At 37.4% G+C, this 19305-nt stretch overlaps 1 protein-coding gene across 7 annotated transcripts in view; it reads right to left on the reverse strand.

The window, feature by feature from the left end:
• UBE3D (ubiquitin protein ligase E3D) overlaps window positions 1–19305 on the reverse strand; it is a 318973-nt gene that overhangs the window by 284414 nt on the left and 15254 nt on the right. For all 7 annotated transcript variants that reach the window (XR_007518703.1, XM_049896368.1, XM_049896358.1 and 4 more), the window contains exons 4-5: window positions 7723–7954; window positions 1935–2004 (exon numbers count right to left, since the gene is read on the reverse strand). Coding sequence is in view for 6 of the 7 variants with exons in the window: in XM_049896368.1 (XP_049752325.1) it covers window positions 1935–2004; window positions 7723–7954 (302 nt within the window). In the remaining variant the exon portion in view is untranslated. The remainder of the gene's footprint in view (window positions 1–1934; window positions 2005–7722; window positions 7955–19305) is intronic.

Genomic DNA, 19305 nt, shown 5'->3' on the forward strand with positions numbered 1-19305 from the left:
GGACCTTTCAGTCAAGAAATGCAAGTTGTTTTTAATAAACTTTTATTTCTAAAAAACTGTGTTGTAATACAGTTTTTCTGATTTTTTTTCTATACACTGTTGTCTCTACTCTTCCTTTCTAGAGTTTCTATTAGCTACATCTTTGGTATCTTCAAAAATTATTCATTCATTCAACAAATATTTACTGAGACCCTACTGTGGGCCATAAAGTGTTCTAAGCGCTGAGGTTACAGTGATAAACAAAATAGACATTGCTCCTATTCTTAGGAAGCTCACATGATAATTTATTTAATTTCCTCTCCAATTTTTTATCTCTGCTTTTGGTTCTGATTTCTGGGATATTTCTGGGATATTGCCTTAATTTCGTCTTCCAGTCTTTTGATTAGATTTTTTGTAAGCTATTACTTTTTGATTCTAAGTTCTGTGAATTATGGAGACAATATTATTTCATTTCTCCAAGGACATTTACTACGGTCAAGTTTTGTTTTAATGTTTTCTACCTTTGTATACATAGTTTGCTTCTTATAAGTGCCTTTATTCTGCTTGCTTGCTTATTTATTTACTTTGGTTCCTTTTCTTTTGGAAGTTTCCTCAAATATTTGGTGTTCTTCAGCAATCTATTCATATATATAGGTACAAGGCAGTAAAATGCTAAGAGGAAGCTCTTGTGTGCCAGGGAAGGCTTGCTGACTGCAAGGTGATTGAACACAAGAGTCAGTGTCTGCCTGCCTTTTCTCTAGTTGGTTCTCTTCAATTATTTCAAGATAGGGTCCTCCAGTCTCCAACCTGGAGGGTGAGAATACATTACAAGTGGAATAGGAGATCTAGGAGTCTAATGGCTCCATATATAGACTTTGAATTAATCATTCTGCTTCCAGCCCCTTACGTCAGACTGCCTTCCCTGTTACATGGTGTCTCAAGATACTGAACTGTTATGGGGTTCTACAGTGAATATTGCCTCGTTCCTCACCCAAATGACCTTCTGCAGATACACAGACTGCAGATACATAGACTGCAGCTTCCTCCACACAGCCAGGTATGTTACCATGCTTCTCTCAGTTTTCTAGCTTCCAAAAATTTGTTCACATCTCTGTCATCTCCTTTCCATTTCCCTTTTTGTAGATGTACATCTTTTATATTTCTTAAACTGTCATTTTAATTGGGTTTCAGAAAGAAGATAAGTGAATTTAAAAAATAAATTCACCTTATTTAACTAGAAGCCTGAAAATTTTCTAAGTTATTAATTAAACAGTTTGCTTTTTTTATTCTCCAAAAATGACATTCAGGGTAGCATCACTGACTGACTACTCATTCTTCCTTTTCTGCTTACTCTAAGCAAGTATATACAAGATTTTGATGATCTGAAAAACAAACAAACAAAAATACCACCAGCTGCCTTCCCCTTAAGTACAAGAGCTTCACTTAAACTCACATCTTCTAATTAATTATATTAAAAGCAGTAATTCATCACCCACAAAGCTAACCCAGCTCTCTAGACATTTCAAAGCCATATCTTTAAACAGTGAAGCATTTTAATTATCAGGGTTTTCATTATATTCTAAAGCAGTATAACAGACTTTACATAAAACATAATTAACACTACTGAGAAAAAGAAACAAAGTACAAAACTCAGAATGTGCTTCTTCCATTTCAACAGAACTTCTCCCACAAACGTTACATGAAACCGCCCTGAAGCAGATGGCAGCCAGGACAAGCAACCTCTCAGTCTCTGGGTACCAGCTCTTCTGATTCAGGACTTGTGTTAAGAAAAAGGCTCCAACTCTCTTTAAGATAGTTGGTTTTTATTTTGAAAAGCATCTACTGTATAACATATATTAATCATCTATCTTTCCAATATATTTACTATAAAATCTTATTTATTTATTTATTAATAATAAGGCAATCATTTTGGCTTTTTGTTACGAAATTCTTACCTGATGACGTAGTCTCTCCCAACATTACCTTGCAACGTTTACAAATTACTTTGGTATTTGCCTTTGGTTTCTGTAGAACAGAAAAATGTCATTTAAATGTCATTCAGCTTTTCTTAAAAGGAATATATAATTTTAACATAGTCTCCAGAGTATACATTGAACTTTACATTTTATTTTGCCCTCTACTAAATACTGGGAATACATTTAGTTTCTATGCATAACTCACATGCATAGATCGTTTTTTTCGAATCTAAAGAATGATGCACAGATTGATTTTTCCAAACCTAGTGGCTGCTTGATGAGCCAAATATCGCCAAATTAACTTGAACAACATGCACCTTACATTAACAAACCTACTGCCTATTGCCAGTGAGTCGATTCCAAATCATACCGATCCTGTAGGCCAGAGCAGAACTGCCCCATATGGTTTCCAAGGAGTGCTGGTGAGTTTGAACTGCCAATCTTTTGGTTAGCAGCTGAGCTCTTAACCACTATGCTACCAAACTTCCTACATTTACGAAAAGCACTCCCAGATATTCTTACAATTTAGAGTAGGCAGACAGTGGGCAACGAAGGCAGAGAGAATAGGTGATTTGCCCTAAACCATGTGTCTGGAAAACAGAAGAGTCAGAACTTGAACTCACATTAATTCCTAGTCCAGTTTAACTTATGTAAAAATAACCTATAACTCATAACTACCCACAATTGAGAAGGTAAAAATATTTAACCTGTTCATATAATTCTATTTTTCGATTTAAGATACGTACTTTTTTTTTTTTAAACTGGAAAAATGGACAGTGTTCTGGGACACATACCTGAAACATTATTAAGTTTCAAAACATTTTAAAATATTATTTCATTATTTGGGGTACATATTAATATAGCTAGCAGTGACCTAATCATTATACAAACAAAAGAATGCCCTTTCACATCCATAGTAATAATCTTTGTTAAAGTCATAAAGCATTTCTGGCAAACAGATATACCGCATCACGGCAGAAGTCATATAAAGGTGGGCAGGGAGAAGGATTAGTTCTGCAACTTTGGCCATTTGAGGTTATCCCTATGGGGAAACCAAAGAACAGAGAGAATTGGTCTAAACGGGGGAGGACGGTAACTTTCTTATGTGAGAAAGTACATGTATTAATCCATGGAGTAAGTCTGAATTGACTACTACACTTATATTTCACTTGACATAAATAAACAGCTACTTCCTAAAAAGTTGCATAAGAAGCACATTGAGTTCTATGGACCTGCTGCTAGTAACTGATAGAGCTGATATTTGAATCCAGGTCCCTCAGATGCTAAAGCCTGTGCTTCTAAGCACAATGCCAAGTGTTCCCCAAACTACAGGTCATAAGCCATTAGTGGGTCATGGAACCAATTTAGTGGGTTATAGGCTACTTTTTTTTTTTTTTTTAATAAAATAGAAAATATCACAGTGCTTCAAACATACAGTAAGTATAGCTTCAAGAAAGTTTTGCTTGAGGGATGTATGTGTGTGAGAGAGAGATAGAGAGACAGATCTTTAATAAAATGTATTTCTTACTTTAGTTAAAGGTCAAAAAAGTCAAAACCAATTACACAACTGATATTGGGGTATTTCTCTGTGATTCATCCTTTTGCCCACCCTCACACCCAGGCTAGTAGTAAAATTCCATAAGTGCCCTAGGGCTCTTCCCCATGAAGCAATCTTAGATGAATTTCTTCATACACTGAAGAAATCTTTGGTAATATAAACACTTATCCCATTTTTTCTCCAGTCTATCTGCAGGATTTGAACAGATACACCAGTCTTTCTTTAAAAGTCTCTGCTGAGGAAACAAAAACACAATACAAGCTCCATAATTCAGATCAGACCTGGCTCAAAAATTTATCTAGGCACATTCATGAAGGGGGTTTCACAGACTGTGTCATCTCTGGCCCTTCCACTGATATCCTTACAGCCAGCGCCTCACAGAGAGCAGGTCTCAGAGCCTGGCCAAGATGAGGAACTAACTGGATGGGGTCATTTCTATCATAGGTAATAAACAGACACAGAGACCAAGGCAGGTGCCAATTTGTTCAGGGTCCAGGGAAGGTTGCAGGAAGAATACAGCTCAGAAACCAGTATGCTCAACTGTTAAAGCTGATATTTCTACAGTTTCATGCTTTCTTACAGTAAAACATACCTGTGCGACTCCAAATTGGTAGTAAAAATATTTTTTAAATAATCCGTTTTGTACAAGTTAAATCTGATCACCTCATTAAATCTTACGAAAAACTAAGGCCTTTTCTAAAAATGGATATATGGTATCAGAGTACCATGCTCTCTTATATATTTAATTTCAAATTGCTCTGGTAGCACATTTAGCTTTTTTGTTCACTGAGGCGGAAAACGTGCATTCTGTTTGTTTGCTTGTTTTTTTTCTAAATAAGATTCTATCTTTACCCGACATACGTAACCAGCTTTTAAAATCTGATCGATAAAGAACTAATTATCTCAAAAAACCAAATTTATGGCTACATAAACATACAGTAAAAAACACTTTTGAGATAATTAGCAAAATCTGTATATTGATTGGTTATTGTACCATCATGGGATAATTGTTTTGTTAAGTGTGATAATGGAACTACGGTTATATAGGAAAAAAATTCCATCCTTTTAAAAAGATATACTGAGACATGTAGGGATAAGATGATATAATGTCTGGGATTTACTTTGAAGCATTTCAGTAAAAGGAAAAAGAAATAGATAAATCATGACTGATGAATAGGATGATTGGTATACTGAGGTTCACAATGACATACTTTTTACTTCTGTGAATCTTTACAAATACAACAATTCATTTTTTGGAAACAAACAGAAACACACATGGATTTAACAAACAAATCACGAAGATCAATAAATTATTGTTAAGTACTCCAGGAAAAAAAAAAAAATGTAAAGCTGTTGGTCGTACTTACCAGCAGTAATATAATTGAAGTTCAATTCTGTTTACTTTTTTAAAAAATGGCATGAAATCACATTGTGGCTACATTTTCTAAGTCTAGAATAATAATATTACAAGTCTTCTAAAGGTTGAGTTTCCATCTTTATCATCCTATTACAAGATGCAAAAGTTTTATTATGTTGGTAGGAACTAAAAATAGTACAAGAGATGACAAATGAATGTAAGAATAAGGGAAAACCATCAGCAGACATCTTTTGAAAATAAAAATTTCATTCTGCCACAGTAAGAGAGGCACAAATAAAATACCGTACACATTCAGGGTGTATTGAAGGAAAGAAACAAGTGTCAGACTTTGTGCTGTTTTTAAAAATCAGATAGCTTTTATTAAGATGTAACACTTAATTTTGTTTAAAGAGAAACTCTGCTTTGTAATGCATTTTTCTTGACCTATGCGTAAAAAAAAGGAAATCATAAAGCAAGTTCCATAATGAAGCAGCCTAACAGAGTGGGAGCTCTATAGAGCAAACATCAAAGAAAGACATTGTTGTGGACTAATTAAATCAATATATCTGAGAGATGGCACGGTTGCTCAGAGAGGTGGATTAGCTTCCTGTCCTCGTTTTTATTTTCCTTTGTGTTGTTTCCATTTCTAAGGACCCTTGATATTGTCTCGTCAGAAAAATGTTTCCCAAGAGATACCATTAGGATGCTGTGTCACCATGTGACATTTCAAAACCCTGCTAGATGGCTAGACTGGGTGATATGAGAAATACGTTTTCAATAGCACTGAGCAGCCTTGTTCCCACAGGAACCTTGAGAACACTGTTTAAGCATGCTCCTCCAAATTTATGTTACTATTTTGGTCACAAGCATACTCTTTCAACTGCTATAATATGCAATTAAAGTAAAACTTCCATCTAGGCTAACTTGAAAATAATCTTGTCAACAGCAGCTTGTCGTGACAGTAATTTCCCACAGTCTCCTTGACAGTAAAAACTGTAATGTCTTTCTTTAACATACAGCATGGTTGTTTACAATTAAGAGAAATTCTTGCCAAATGGTATCATATAACTTATAAAGACACAGACTTGAGAAAAATATCAAATAATGCAAATAAGGAGCCCTGGTGGCACAGTGGTTAAAGCACTCAGCTGCTAACTGAAAAGTCCACCGTTTGAACCCACCAGCAGCTCCGTGGGAGAAAGACGTGGCAGTCCTCTTCCATAAGACTTACAACCTTGGAAACTCTGTGGGCAGTTCTGTTCTGTCCTATAGGGTCGCTGTGAGTTGGAATCGACTCCATGGCAGCAGGTTTTGTTTTGTTTTGAATAGAGTGCAATTTCCCTAAATAGGAAAATTAATAGTTTCTCGTATCCTTTTCCACTTCTCTCTCCTCACACTTTCTAAATATTTAAAAAATTTATACCCTAATTACAAATATGAAAGTTAAAACACATGAAGTACGGGTATATAAATTCAGATTAAAATATAAACTTAATATAATCATTAAATATAATTATAACAAATTTAGATTAGCTTCTTACCTTTTAAAAACATAGAGTGTTAAAGTAATGTAGTTTAAAAGGAACCATATTTAGGTAAAGGCATTTGTGTTTACAGTGACAGATGAGGCGCTTAAATAATTTTAACTGACATCAATTTAACCTCAATATTTGAAGAACTCCCTTAAGAGTCCTCAAAATAGAAAATAGTTCTAGAAACTAATTTACAGCATGAGATGCCCAACTCCTGTATGTTTCCTGTTGAAAGCCCGTTTTATTACAAAAATTAAACGAGTTCTAAACAAAATTTAAAAAACAATGTTTTTGTCTCTACCAATAAACATGTTAAAACGAATATTCTCTGGCCATGGTTTTCTTTTCTTTTTAAATCACATCCGTATCAACTCGCCATCAGGGGAATTATTTCTCACAAGGACCAAGCTAATCCCATTGATTTTCTTTTAAAATAAAGTAAACCACTTGTTCTCTCCAGTGAGAGAAAATTGCCTTTTCCCTAAAGCAACTTATATAGCACGGTTGTTTACAATTAAGAGAAATTCTTGCCAAATGGTATCATATAACTTATAAAGACACAGACTTGAGAAAAATATCAAATAACGCAAATAAGGAGCTCTGGTGGCAAGAGCCACCTGACCACATTGTCAAGCATCAACTTAGAACCTACAGCACGAGCTTTACACACATGCTGGAGCTCCTCCATTTCCCCCTTTTCTTTGACGGCATCTGCTTTTATGACATCAGCAGAAACCTAGACTATGGGCAGACACAGTAAATAAAAAATATGCCTAATTGTATAGTGGAGCCCTGGTGGTGTAGTGGCCACTAACCAAAAGGTCGGCAGTGTGAACTCATCAGCCGCTTGGTGAGAGAAAGATGTTGCAGTCTGGAAACTCTGTGGGGCAGTTCTACTGTGTCCTATAGGGTCACTATGAGTCGGAATCAACTAGATGGCAGTGGGTTTGGTTTGGCTTTTTAATTGTGTAGAAAATATCCTAGAGCAAGAGAACACTTTTAATTTAAATCAGACTATGAGGATAAAATGCACATGGACTGTGGAAGTTGGGCATTTTGGTTTATAAAACAGTAGCACTCCCATTTCTATGCATGAAGTAGTCCTCTCCCCCTATTCCTCCATCTCCCATGGCTGTTTCAATTTAAGGTCACATGAGCTTATCCCAGAGCAACAGAGCAGAGCCTGGGTGAACAGAGGAAGCTGAAAATAATTTATTTCAGGCTTTAGAATGGTCTGTGCAACAAGCCTGAAAAGATTGGAGGAGCAAGTATCTAAGCCAACCTCAAAAATCAGCATTTATTTTGAACAGATTATTTTACCAATTCAAAATGGTTCTCAGAAGAAAGATAATGAGTCTCCATTTGGTCAAGTTCAGGCCTTGGCTGCCATGAATCGCTTCTTAAATTCACCAAAAAGAAAGAGTCTCCAGTAAAACAGTCATTCTCTTGTGGATGAAGTGGCTTATTAGCAAAGGGATCAGGATGACAACACCATTCTCCAACCAGAGCTCCCCAGTTCTCACTCGGCAGTGGGAGCACCCTGAGAAGCTTCCTAGTGGAAAGAGGAAATGATATTTTTCATAACACAAAATGAAACGTATACATTTTCTTAAGCAACAATAAAGATGAAAGAATCTCCTCAACCATATTGCCAACAGGGCTCCAATATTAAAAACAGACTCGTTGCTTTGAGTCGATTCCAACCCATAGTGACCCTAGAGGGCAGAGTAGAATTGCCCCAAAGGGTTTCCAAGAAGCAGATAGTGGATTTAAACCGCCGACCTTTGGATTAGCAGCTGTATCACTTAAGCACTGTACCACCAGGGCTCCAATATTAAGAATATTAGCCCTTTAGCTATCATGTTGCAATTTTTTTTCAGTGTTATTGCCTCTTTATTTGATTTATGTGTTTTAAATTTCAAATCATTTAGCCCTTTCTTGTGTAATTTCTTTCATTATCCTTTCTATAAACTTTTTATTTTTGAGTAATTTTAGATTTACAGAAAAGTTACAAAGATAGTACAGATAGTTCCTGTATATAATTCACCCAACTTTTCCTAACATTAACATCTTACATAACCAGGTACATTGATCAAAACTACAGGTTTTATGTGAATTTTACCAGTTTTCCCACTAATGTCCTTTTTTTCTGTTCTAGGCTTCAATCCATACCACATCACATTTAGTCATCACGTCTCTCTAGTCTCCTCTGGTCTGTGACAGTTTCTCACTCTCTCCTTATTTTTCACGACCTTGAGAGTTTTGAAGAGAATTGGTCAGGTATTGTATAAAATGTCCTTGAATTTGAGTTTGACGTTTTCTTACAATTAGACTAGGGTTATGGATTTTGGGGAAGAATACCACAGAGGTGAGGTACCTTTCTCATCACATCATATCAGAGGGTACATTATATCAACATAACTTATGTATCAATAGTGACGTTAACCTGGATAACTTGGTTAAGGTAGTATCTGCCAGGTTTCTCCACTATATAGTTACTATTTCTCTCCCTTTGTATACTCTGTTCTTTGGGAGTCACTAAATCTAGTCCACGTTCAAGGAGAGCAAAATTAACCTCCTCTCCTCCATTATTTTTTATGCTTACAACATCTCTTTAGTTAAATAGCTGCTTTTTACTTGCTACCAATTTTAAAAAATAATTTCATCCCCCCACCTCCCACCCCAGGACAATAATAGACACCTGAGACTTTACATGGCTACCAATTTTAAAAAATAATTTCATCCCCCCACCTCCCACCCCAGGACAATAATAGACACCTGAGACTTTACATGGCTTACCTCTTTCCTAAACTAGGATGCCCAGTAGTCTAAGAGAAGTGGGCAGGATGATGAGGTGTTTAAAACTGCTCATGAGGGCAAGAGAGAATGAAAAAAACCACAGACACAAGGGAAAGAGTAGTCCAAAGGACTAACGGACCACAACTACCACAGCCTCCATCAAACTGAGTCCAGCACAAGTAGATGGTGCCCAGTTACCATCACCAACTGCTCTGACAGGGATCACAATAGAGGATCCCGGACAGAACCAGAGAAAAACATAGAATGAAATTCTAACTCACAAAAAAAGACCAGACTCACTGGCCTGATAGAGACTGGAGAAACCCTGAGAGCATGGCCGCCAGACAACCTTTTAGCTCAGTAATGAAGTCACTTCTGAGGTTCACCTTTCATCCAGAGATTAGACAGGCCCCAAAACGAGACTAAATGGGCACACCGGATGAGGGGCAGGGACAAGAAGGCAGGAGGGGACAGGAAAGCTGGTAATGAGATAGGTAAGAGATCGGGCTGCAACAGTAGCGGGAACCTAAGGTCGAGAGGGGGAGAGTAATAATATGTTGTGGAATTGGCCAGCAATGTCATAAAACAATATGTCTACTAATTATTTAATGAGAAACTAATTTTCTCTGCAAACCTTCACCTAAAGTACAAAAAATAAATAAATATAGCCATTAAAAAATAAATAAAACTGCTCATGAGGAAATTTCAAAATAATTTAGCCATGAGCGATCAGAAACATGCACATGGTCTTCCCAATGCATTGTGAGCATTGTGAATGCTTAGGCACCTTGATGCTTATGTACTTCTGATGCTATCAGTTGAATCATCTGCTTAGTAAGAATCAATTGTTTTTGATCACAGACCTGTTTATACCAGTTACACGTGTTATATAATTGAATTAAATATTATATAAACCATTGAAATGAGTTGCTATTCCTTTAGAAACTAAAGATTTCAGAGTCTATTAAAGCAAATTGTTAATAAAAAAAATCGCTGGTAATTTATATGTGGGAAAGACAATTGCAGAACATGAGGAGGAGGGAGAAAAAGCAAATACCTAGAAAAAGTGTAAAATCAGATTGCTTTTAGAGTGACTAACTTCTTATTTTACTTTTAAAGAAACCCAAACTGGAAATTGTAGGCGATGAATTTAGGATGATTTGTGTGAAAAATCTATAGAGCAGCAGACTCATATTTAACAAAAAGTTATTAGCCCCATAGTGAAATATTAGTGAATTAATGTACATTTACATGTTCTAAGTTATATTTAATTATACAAGTATTATTTTCAAATAATTCCCCACGTTAACCTTTTTTTAAATGTATTTCTAAAATTGTGGTAAATATACACTGATTCCTCACTTATTGACATGGTTAGATTCCAAAGACCTGGTTGTTATGCAAAAATCAGCATTTATGTAAAAATGGAGGATGACCACATCAGATCACAAAATGGAGGATAACTACATCATTACACCACTGCCAAATTACATCATTAGAAACATAACTCAAATTACATCATTACATAACTGCCAAACCACTGAGAATCATGGCCCAGCCAAGTTGACACATACCACATAGTCAGCTTTATTCTCACCCCACACCTCGGCATTAGTTACTGCCAGATGTACATTGTTAATGCACAAAATAGTTGGATAGTAGATTTACTACTACTTCTATAAATGCAAAATATCAGATAACAAGATAGTCGATAAATGAGGAGTAGGTGTATATGTAACTAAACATTTGACATTTCAACAATCTTCATATATACAGTTCAATTTCCCAATCAACTATGATCTCAGAAAAATACAATTACGATATGGAAGAGGGTAAACACTTAATTTCTAACTCCAGATGATAGACGTAGGAACAAGAGAGGTTGATCTTAGTTTAAAATAAGGAAGAACTTTTCCTTTCAAATTAAGGAATGCTACACCACTTGCATCATTCAACTGCTGAGCCTGTTAAGGACATCAAGAAGCAATTCTTTCAACATACATTTCTTAAGAGCCTATTATGTGTCAGGCATTGTGCTGGGACAAAATATTAATACATACGATCCCTTTCTCAAGGTACAATCTAGTGAAATATAGACCTATAAACAAACAACAAAATCACAGTATAATAAATGCTTATAACAGACTAGTGATTCTAAACTGTTTTGTGGAGGAGGAGAGAGACAGGCACCTTTGAAAATCTGATGAAAGATTTAACCCCTTTTCTCAAACACATATTCCCATATCATGTAAAGTCTGCACATTATTTTATTATTTTAGGGGACTCATGGATCTTAAAAATCAATCCATGAATTCAGTGCTAGGGGAGAAGAGTGGAGATGGACTTCAGAGAAGAGGTGACATCTGAGTTGGCTTTTGAAGGATAAATAGGAGTTGTCTAGGCAATGAAAGTGTTTAAGAGCATTATAGATGGAGTAAGCAATATGAAAGTGGATATCAGATCTTTTTAAACTTACGGCTCAATTCCCAGTATCTGGCACAGTGCCTGACTCATAGTGTGTACACTTAAATGTTTCCTGAAAGAATGAACTAGCATATTTTGATAATATGTAAGGCCCCTGATTGGGTCTGTTGCATACTGGGATAAAAGGGTTAACAAAACCTTCTCCCGTTGCTTGAGAATCTGACCTGAGGTTAGACCACAAGCTCTGTCACCCTGCAAACCAGGTAAGATGATAGGTGTCAATTGTATTGCTAGGGAACAACACTTGTGGTAAAAATGACGCCTCATTGGTAAATTGCATCTGGACCGGGAGGAGTTATGAATGAGGTGTAAACATCTGAAGAGGATGCCATGCTTTGGGCCTTCCTGAGTATAATCCCTTGTGAGGAACCGTACAATAATGCCAAAGAATTGTTACTAGAGATATTGGCTGTTAAACAGCGAACTCCTGAGGGAGCAGGACAGCAGTGGGATGCAGACCCCAAATTCTCATACAAAGACCAGACTTAAAGGTCTGACTGAGACTAGAAGGACCCCGGTGGTCACGGCCCCCAGACCTTCTCTTAGCCTAAGACAGGAACCATTCCCAAAGCTAACTCTTCAGACAGGGACTGGACTGGACAATGGGATAGAAAAAGATGCTGGTGAAGAATAAGCTTCTTGGATCAAGTAGACACTTGAGACTACGTTGGCATCTCCTACCTGGAGGGGAGATGAGAAGGCAGAGGGGGTCAGAAGCTGGCGGTTTGGACACAAAAAGAGAGAGTGGAGGGAAGGAGCAGGTTATCTCATTAAGGGGGAGAGCAATTAGGAGTATTTAGCAAGGTGTATATAAATTTTTGTATGAGAGACTGACTTGATTTGTAAACTCACTTAAAGCATAATAAAAATTAAAAAAAAGAAAGAGATATTGGCTGTTCTAGGGTCACTATGAGTCAGAACTGACTCAATGGCAACAGGTTATAGGGCATGAGGCTTCTTCTAAGTCAGGGCAGCTCCTACGCCTGTCTGATGTGGACCTTGCACTTTGTGCCTAGAACTGTGTCATGTGAGGAGACAAGGGCTCTGAGGCAAGTACATGAGCTGTCATTTGCATGACAGCTGAGAGGGTCCCTGCTGAGAAGAATGCCTTCCGCTGCCCTGCTGACAAACTGGCAAGATATGTGGTCTGTGCTAAAATAAGAAGACTCTCCTGGTAGGCACTGCACACACCTTATTACATTTAATGCTCATAACAACTTTGGGAGATAAGAACTGTAATTCCCATTTTACAGAGGAGGGAAATGAAGCTCAAAAAACATTAACTTGCACAAGTTCATAGAGCTGAGGTGATGAGTGATACCAAGACCTTAACCCTTCCTGGTTCCAAATCTAAACTCTTTAACCTGGAAACCCTAACCCTAACCCTCCCCTGGCAATGCAGAATGGCAGTAAAGGATGGTGGCAAGTTATGTGAGGTGTTAGATGACATCCTAAGGGACAGGGACTTGGTCTCACACATAGGTGAGAAGTATAGAATCTTAAGAAAATGATAGCTCACATTTGAATTTTTACAAAGAAGAGGAAGAGGGCAAGCAAAAGTACCTGTTTAGGGTGTGTTATGGATTGAACTGTGTTCCCCAAAAATGTATGTCAACTTGGCTAGGCCATGATTCCCAGTATTGTGTGACTGTCCACCATTTTGTCATCTGATGTGATTTTCCTGTGGGTTATAAATCCTACATGTATGATGTTAATGAGGCAGAACCCAATCTATAAGATTAGCTCCTATCTTGGGTCCTAAGTGAGTTCCTAGATCCTTCTCCATCGCTAAGATGCTCTGTCTCCTAACATTCTGCAGGTAGTGCCAATGAGCAGGCTGTCAATACGGTACAAAGACAGAAATATCAAAATCCCACACATGATCAGAAAAATCAAACTGCACAAAGATTTCCACAGATCTGGGAGACCTGATATACATTAACAGAAAACACAGTATTTCAAATGTTAACATGACACCACATCATCGTCAATGAAAGCTTATCCTATACCATTTAAATAAGATATCAGGAGCAAGTAAGTACCTAGTTCACAAGCTACTGCAAAGACAAAAATGTTTTTACCAGAAAATTTTTTTCTGGTATTTTGAGAAAACATAAAACCTTTAAGAACAGAAGATAAATTTTAATCCCAGCCCTACCAAAAGCATACTTATCTAAAAGCCTGAAAAGTGTAATTTGAGAAGATATACTTCTCAAGAGAACTTTAAAAATAAAATAGATATAATTTTTTTTCAAGGTAGATTTTAACAAAAACCTGCTGGAGCTCAGAAAAAGAGTAAAATGCTTTCTTAATTTTTTCAGTTTAAGATTCTATGATGAATTGTAATACGTTCATAATAAATTAAAAATTGCTGATTATTTTAATGCATCTTGAGCACAACAAACTTTTGAGAAAAAAATTAAAATACAGAATTTTAATAAATGCTACTGAGTGATATTTTAATTACTACTTAAACAGCAATACAGACATTAAAATGAAATGTCCCTTAACTTTCAAGTTATTATCAGTGATAACAATAATAATAACACAGAGCTTTTATAGATTGTATTATAGCCAAGTGGGCACTAAGAATTGTAAGAATAACATAAAATTGCTGAACCTCAAAATATGGCTGCTGAAATTTAGATAAATTCAGCTGGCATTATCCAATTGGTATACCACAATCCTATAAAACTAGGTTTGCATTTTAACACTGTCATGCACAATAGTATGATTAGAACCATAAAAGTACCATTTTATTCCAAAAGTTTATACAATGTTACCAACAATCCAGTTTATGCCTATACTCAAGTTTCAACATCTTTGTTCTCTTTCTTAGAAAACTTTGTGTACTCATAGGAGTAGTTATTGTCAGACTATAATTATAGCTGGCCTGCCAAATGAACCAATCAGTTGGCTATTCTGACCTCTCTTATGCTTCCATAAACACCATTCTGCTTGTTTTTGTCTATGGTTTCAACGCCCTCATGAGCTGCTGGGGCTCACACCTAGCTCGGCAGGGTGCAGGCTGGAGTGGGGCAGGCTGTCCAGCACTCTACTCTCAAAAAGTCTGAAAATCAAAACGCTTATGTTTGAGAGTCTGTTTGGCTAACTAATTTAATTCAAGCTTGTCATGAATTTTTTCCTAAAAGACAAAATATTCCAAATGCAGTGACCATTTGGCTGCTTCTGAGTCTATTCATAAAGTGGTAAATTTTGTTATTATTGTTGCTCAATATGAGAACCTGTTAGTCTGATCAATTTATGAGTGGTTCTCATGATACAACCTGATAATATCCCAGTTTTTATACAGTTCTGTTAAAACAAAAGACTTAATGCAACTGCAGAGACAGCTGGTCTTCAAAAATTGTCTTATTATTACATTTCAAGAGGGACACCAATATCCTATAAGTACTAGTAACGTATGCATAGGCCTTAATGTGGTCTCGACAACAGTGTAATCAAAAATTATATACATTCAGACAAATTTTATAGAAAAACTATTCTCAACTGGTAAAAAATGTAAACTTATTATAAATAAACGACACATTATTTGTTTTCAAATAACCAAGACAAATGGATAAGAACATGCGAACCTAAATTAAGAAAGAAAAATAAAAGACTGCTGTAATTAGCAGATTTTGTGTACCCTGGTGCTAATAATTAAGGAGTCCTGGTGGTACAGTGGTTAAAGCACTCAGCTGCTAACCAAAAGGTCCATGGTTCAAACCCACCAGCCACTCCAAAGGAGCAAGATGTGGCAGTCTGCTCCCATAAAGATTTACAGCCTTGGAGACCCTATGGGGCAGGTTCTGCCCTGTCCCACAGAGTTGCTGTGAGTCAGAATCAATTAACTGCAGTGAATTTGGTGCTAATAATTTATTAAAAGCTATTAATGAGTCTTAGTAGGTTAAATGGTCCTCTGCACATTATTTCTATAATTTACTTAACAAGAACATTTTTCATTTTAAAAAGAAACAAGCATTCATTGTGCACGATCCAAACAACCATGAGTCACAGAACCAAGATACAACTTTGTGAGATGCACTAATCAGAATTTCTGTGCTGATATGAATCTTATAAAAAGTGTATCTAATCCAACCTCCTCATTTTATAGATGAGGAAACTGGGGCCCAGGGAATGGCACTGACTTGTTCTCAGGTAATAAGGCTAGCCAGTAAGCAGAACTGTAACCCCGCTCCACTGATTTGAACCCCAAAACCTGCTCCTATTAGAGTAGCTGTCAGTGTGGATAAACGAACATACTCCTAGGAAAGATGTTTACAAATGTTTAATTTTGAAGATAGCACATACAAGCCTCTTCCGAAAAACCTTTGGTTTTGTTTTCTATTTAACAAGCAGAGAAGTTGTCTATCGTACATATAAAAAAGGCAACTGAGGAAGAAATGAGAAGACCACTGGGTTTAATATAACAGTCAACATGAAATCAATGTGCAACTACTGGAGAAGCACGTTTTCCATAAAACCAAGAGTCACAGGGCATGCTGTCTAAAGAGTGTAATAGCAGTAAAGCCTTGAATCACTTGAGATTTCTCAGGGTTGTCCAGATACACAGGTATGATATGGAAAGGCTTTCAAGTAAGCCTCTCTTAGGTGAGGCAACTGCTAAGTCAAGCCCACTGTTTTCTCAGAGAGACAAAGGGAGAAAAGTGGTTCATTTCCACAGCAGTCCTGAATCAAATAGGTTTGAAACACTAAACTAGATAACTTGCTCGTTTGCTAATAAGAATAATTTGGGAAAGGGGAAAGAAGGAATCTATAAAACGAATTTATTATTATATATGCTACATGCTTTAACTCTCTTGACAAGTTTGGAAAACAGGATTTATGTCTACTTAGAAGAAACTAAGGCTCTGGAGGTGGCACGGACAAGGTTCCCCAACTACTAAGTGGTGAAGCTAGAATTCAAACCCGGGTCCCATTCTCCCACTCTTTCCTCTACATTACATGTTCTCCGAATAGTTAGTGGTGGGGAGGGTGAACACCGTCATTCAACATTAGCCTTTAAGTCCCCCTACATCATGATCATGTTCGTGATCTCAATTCCATGATCATAAAAAGGACTGACAGAAAATAGAGGATACAATTCCCAAATAGAAAAAATGGGGGCTACAGGTAGACTTTTTCATATCATCATCCTTTTCCAGTAAAACATAAATAGCAGGTAATAACGAATGAACACATCCTTTAAGCTGTAAGCAGTACCAGGAAATACTGTTAAACTGAATTTAAATTGCTCCTACTGTAACTTCTAGGTCACCTCTTTGTTGTATAGGAATGAATGTTCCAGAAGCTTCATCTAAGAATTAACACAAAGCTGGAAATGGACTGAGGGAAGGAAAACATTCTTGGTTAAGTTACAGTGTAAACTGGGATCCCCTGGACCCTTCAGGTTAAAATGAGCCTCTTACAGAGGGGGCACTCTGCAGCAACTTTAACCCTTTAGGTAATCTGAACAAAGGTGTTCTACTCTCCTCTGTCGAATTAGAGGCACCTCATTTTTCACCCAGAATAGTCATTCTGAGGATGCTCCATTCATTAAACAACTCCCCATTCCCGCCACTTACACCAGGTAACTTTCTGCAAACTCATCTGCCTGCAACACTGTCAGGAATCAGGAAGCAAACGAAAAAAACAATACAGGCAAGATAAACTTTACATATCTCCTCTGATCCAAGACTTGGTGTACACGTGGAAAAATGTGCCTATTAAAAAGATGGCAAGGAAATACACCATCATGTAAAAAAGGCTGGTGAAAGGCCAAAATAAACACGCCAAAGTTTATTCGATCCAACTGATAAAGAATTTAAGAGCAAACTATTCACCAAGCACTGTGCCCGATGATGACGACGATGAAGACAAGAATAATAATTATTGCAGCAGCTAACACATACTGAATGTTTACCATGTGCTAGGTACTGGTATAAACACTTAAACTCATTCAAACCTCACAACAGCCCCATGAGGCAGGTGTTATGAATTGAATTGTAGTCTCCAAAAAGATATGTTGAAGTCCTAATTCCAGAACCTGCAAACTTAATCTTGTTTGGGGCAATAGGGTTTTTCTTTGCAGATGTTATCGGTTAAGTTAAATGAGGTCATACTGGAGTGCAAGTAGAAAAAAAGGCAGGGCCTAATTTCAAATCTTTCTGCGTGATTTCTTATAAAAAAGAAGGATAGACATGAAAACAGAGTCACATACAGGGGGAAGACAGCCTAGGAGGATCCGTCTATAAGCCAAGGGACACCAAGGATTACCAGCAGCCACCAGAAACTGAGAGAGGAATGAAACAGTTCCTCTCATAAAGTACCCAGAAGGAATTGGCACAGCCAAGACCTTGATTTTGGCTTCTAGTCTCCAGAACAGAAATAAATTTCTGCTCTTTAAAGTCACCCATTTTGGGTATTTTGTCATGGTAGCCCTAGGAGACTAAAACGGTTGGCCCTATTATTATCCACATTTTTGCAATGAGGAAAATGAGGCGTGGGGCGGTTAAGTAACTTGTCCAGGGTCATACAGCTAGTATATGGTGAAGCTGGGATTCAAACCCATATGATCTGGCTTTTGATGTGCACTAGTAGCCACTACATCACACTGAAATCTTAATACGGGGGGTGAGTGGTGGGGGGAGATATGGCATACAGGGGTCAATCATACCTACCCTCAGAGCTTACAGTTTAGTCAGGAAGACAGGCAAATAAGCCTTAGATGAGCACCTAAGCCAATCCACGGTTCAGGCAAGGGTCCCAGCAGTAGATGCACCCCAGCTAACCATGAGGCGACAGGAGTGTGGGGAGCATTCCAGGAGAGGGAATCACTCTCATAAAGACGCAGGGTGAGGAAAAGCATGAGGAGACTCCATGTCGGACTACACGCTGACCACCAGAGCTATGCACCAAACGTTTATAGATAAAAGGGTGTTTTTTAGGGGGAAGAGAGGAAGTTGGGAAAGGAGGGCTGAAATATGTAGGCGGAGAGAGGTAAACAGAAGTGCACTCATAAAGGGCTTAGAGTGGCATCCTAAGGACTTCTGGAATTTATCCTGAAAGAAATGGGGACCATGGATGGGTTTGTCAACAGGGGAGTAAGCTGCATTTTAAAACAATCACTCAGTAATTTAGAAAATGTATTAGATGAAGGCAAAACTAGAGAAAGGTTAAGCAGATAAGAAGGTAGCAACAAGTATAATTAGGTGACAAGACAGTGAGGTCAACTAAGGTAGAGGCACTGAGGGTGGGGGAAAGTGGCCTTATATAAGAAATGCCAAGAAAGATGTAGCAAAGTGCCTGGTAATGGCTACGTGTGGGCAGTGAGGGGCAGGGAGGAAGCCAAGGTGACAACACCAGGTTTCTACTTTGAGGAAGGGCATGTAAGGATAGATGTAGAAGGTTTGGCATTCACTGAGACAATGAACAGTGGAAGTGGAGCTGGTTTCAGGTGCAGAAAAGGATCTGTACACATAGCAGGCTCAGATGCTTGACTCAGAGGAAACTCATCCAATGGGGAAGTAACTCTAAATTCTCATTTCAAATTTTGTTAAGATAAGGTTTTGATCTGTCTCTTCAGCCTATGAGTGATTAAAAAAAAAAAAAAAAAAA

Source organism: Elephas maximus, chromosome 1 (assembly GCF_024166365.1).
Source record: "Elephas maximus indicus isolate mEleMax1 chromosome 1, mEleMax1 primary haplotype, whole genome shotgun sequence".
In the NCBI taxonomy this organism is placed as follows: Eukaryota; Metazoa; Chordata; class Mammalia; order Proboscidea; family Elephantidae; genus Elephas; species Elephas maximus.